General features: G+C 37.9%; 1 protein-coding gene across 1 annotated transcript; it reads left to right on the forward strand.

Annotated features, from left to right (window-relative positions):
- The first annotated feature begins 1,247 nt into the window (after positions 1–1,247).
- LOC108727229 (52 kDa repressor of the inhibitor of the protein kinase-like) lies at positions 1,248–2,509 on the forward strand. Its single transcript, XM_018455273.1, has 5 exons — positions 1,248–1,330; positions 1,519–1,728; positions 1,903–2,013; positions 2,163–2,273; positions 2,402–2,509. The coding sequence occupies exons 1-5, from the start codon at positions 1,248–1,250 to the stop codon at positions 2,466–2,468; spliced, it is 582 nt and encodes a 193-aa protein (XP_018310775.1). The 3' UTR covers positions 2,469–2,509.
- Positions 2,510–2,873: the final 364 nt, after the last annotated feature.

A 2,873-nucleotide genomic window follows, 5' to 3' on the forward strand; every position in this document is an offset into this window, starting at 1 on the left:
CCTTCGCTTTCAGGTAGCCCCAAAGGAAAAAGTCGCATGGGGCAAGATCGGGTGAACGCGCAGGCCACCCAACGTCTCCACGTAACGAGATTACGCGTCCTGGAAACATTTCCCTTAAAACGTCCATTGTCCTTCTTGCCGTATGAGCCGTAGCTCCATCCTGTTGAAACCACACATCCGGATGTTCAAGTTCTCTAAGTTTTGGTTCCAAAAAATTGCGTAGCATGTCGATATATCGATCGGCAGTTACGGTAACCGTCACGCCTCCCTCTTCAAAAAAATAGGGACCCCAAACGCCAAAAGATCCAACAGCACACCAAACGGTAACAAATGGACTGTGAAGTGGCCTTTCATGGAGCTGCCGCGGATTGTCTGGTGCCCAGTAGCGAAAATTCTGCTTGTTCACACAGCCAGACAGATGGAAATGAGCTTCGTCACTCGTTATTAAAAGAGCATTTTGTGGGATGTTTTGAAGAATATCGTTGGAACATGCTCTGCGATTTTCCCAGTCCCGTTCACTAAGTTCTTGCACGATCATCATTTTGTATGGGTGGAACTTCAGATCGGCGTGTAAAATTCTTCTCACAGAACGATCTGACAAACGCAAAGCAGAGGCATGTTTAACAGCTGAACGGCTAGGAGATCGTTCAACTGCTTCTCTTACAGCTGCAACATTTTCAGGTGTCCGAACACTTCTGGGTCTACCAGTTGATTTTCTTTTTAAGGCTGAACCTGTAGCTCTAAAATTTGAAACCCACAACAGTATTGTTTTGCGATCTGGAACTGGAGCATGTCTACCAAGCGCGAAGTGAGTACGAAAAGTTCTTTGCGTCGTAATCACAGATTCGTTACTTTTCAAAAATGTTTCGATAACGAAGGCACGATGCTCACCCGTCCAATTCATGACGACAACTGAAATGGCAAGGCGTGAGCTACCAACCGACTACGCTAAGCTCCCCCTCTCTTCAATGATTCGGGCACAGTAGCGGTGCAAAATGTGGGAGATCATTTTGCCGGACCCTGTACAACTGGACGGCCAGTAGCCAACTTCAGACATGTCTCCAAGCTGAAAAATTAGGCTCCGCCCCGGAGCCCAATTTTCTGCGGGAGTGGGGAGCTTTGACTATAGTATATGCATATTTATGATAAAGGTTTATGGTGTACAAGTAACGGTGCATGTCAAAGAATAATTTTTGGGTGTATATAAAATATCCTGAGCGTGTATAATATAAAAGATTCTGAAAAATATGTATTGTTTTATAAACGGGTGCAAATCATCGAGGTATAAACGTAAACATGTCGAAAACAAACCAGTTTTCCCGTTTTACAAGTGAGTTTATTTCTAACTCTTTTTTTTACCAATTGTAAACTGAGATTCAGTATATTCCGATTATTACTTAATTTCATGTTCCATGTAATTATTTCCAAAATATGATTTATTATTTTCATTGTGCATATTAACTTGGAATCTATAGTACTGGCAATATTATAAAATTGAGTAAATTGATATTTTTGCAGATTTCCAAAAAATCCATTGTTAAAACAGAAGTGGGTGGATGCTATATACAATCTGAATCATCAAGAAAGTGTCCTGCAATTGCCGATGCACGCAAGAATTTGTATTCAACATTTTGATGACACTTGCATCGAACAATTTGGTTTCACCCAAGTACGACTGAAAAAAAATTCTGTGCCATCAATATTTCCAAATGTATTGAATAAAAAAAGGTAATGTATATGTCATCGTAAGAAGTGTGAATGCATTTGTATATTTTTTAAATATGTTGTGAAAAGACTGTATGAGTATCACTATATGAACATTTTTATATATTAAAAGTAACAAATATAATATGAAAACAACACAGTTATAAAGGACATATACATTGTATTTTGTATTTTCAGTTTTGAAATAGAATTATCCTCGAATGAAGATTGCACGGAGGAAATGGAACACGTTATGGACTCTTCTGACATGGTGTACATTGAACAAGGAAATGAAGTTAATAATTCAAGGTATAAGTGCAGTAAAAGAAAATGTACTTACTAGATCCATAAAATCGTGAAGTTTTATTATTATTTACTCAATTTATGCAAATTGATTCTTTTATAGTGAGACTTGCATATGTAATATAGTCGATTGTAATGCGAATTTGTATTTTTAGTTTGGAAATGGAAACTCTGATGCAGGAAAATTGCACCGAGAATGTGGAATCAGCTACAGGTTCGTGCGACATGGTGCAACAAGAAGGCAATGAAGAGCTTCCTAGTTCAAGGTTGGGAAAGGTACAGAATATATCATACATGAGTATTTCTTAATTACTTATTATTTTTGTAATTGTTTTATCCATATAGGTTGTGTCGAAATATCATAGTGATTGAGTAATTATTTCAATTTTTACAGCAATGATGTTATTATTGACATGGAATCTGTCACTGCTTTGGTAGCGACTACAAAAACTGAGTTGTGATATCCAGCTCAAATTACTAAAGAAAATATACTACAAATGTCACCAAGATCGCTTATCAAAGCTGTATGTATATTAAAAGACGCTTACAACCAAAAAACACAAATAGTCAAACGACTACAGAAGCAACAACATCGACAAAAAAAAAGAATAACAAACCTACAGGAGTTGTTGTCCGAATTATCCGAACGGAACCTTCTTTCAGAAAATGCTTCGAATATGGCACAGGTAAGGGACAATTAATAGCGGTTCATTTGCACACATTACTTACATCGGTCTGTTCCTAGTATATACAGGGTGTCTGGTAGCGACCGCAAAATATTTCGTGCGTGGGTAGAACAGACTACACTGAGTCGAAAAGTCCTGTACCATTTTGCGGTGTCAGCAATAGTTAAGGAGATATTAACG

Source organism: Mycetomoellerius zeteki, unplaced genomic scaffold (assembly GCF_001594055.1).
Source record: "Mycetomoellerius zeteki isolate Tzet28-1 unplaced genomic scaffold, Tzet1.0 scaffold472, whole genome shotgun sequence".
Taxonomy (NCBI): Eukaryota; Metazoa; Arthropoda; class Insecta; order Hymenoptera; family Formicidae; genus Mycetomoellerius; species Mycetomoellerius zeteki.

Bases quoted from the DNA above. Each gene is read 5' to 3' on its own strand.
- LOC108727229 (XM_018455273.1), top strand. From the start codon at position 1,248: ATGTATTGTTTTATAAACGGGTGCAAATCATCGAGGTATAAACGTAAA. The intron at 1,331-1,518 runs GTGAGTTTATTT...ATATTTTTGCAG, and splicing joins CCAGTTTTCCCGTTTTACAA to ATTTCCAAAAAATCCATTGT. The intron at 1,729-1,902 runs GTAATGTATATG...TTGTATTTTCAG, and splicing joins AATGTATTGAATAAAAAAAG to TTTTGAAATAGAATTATCCT.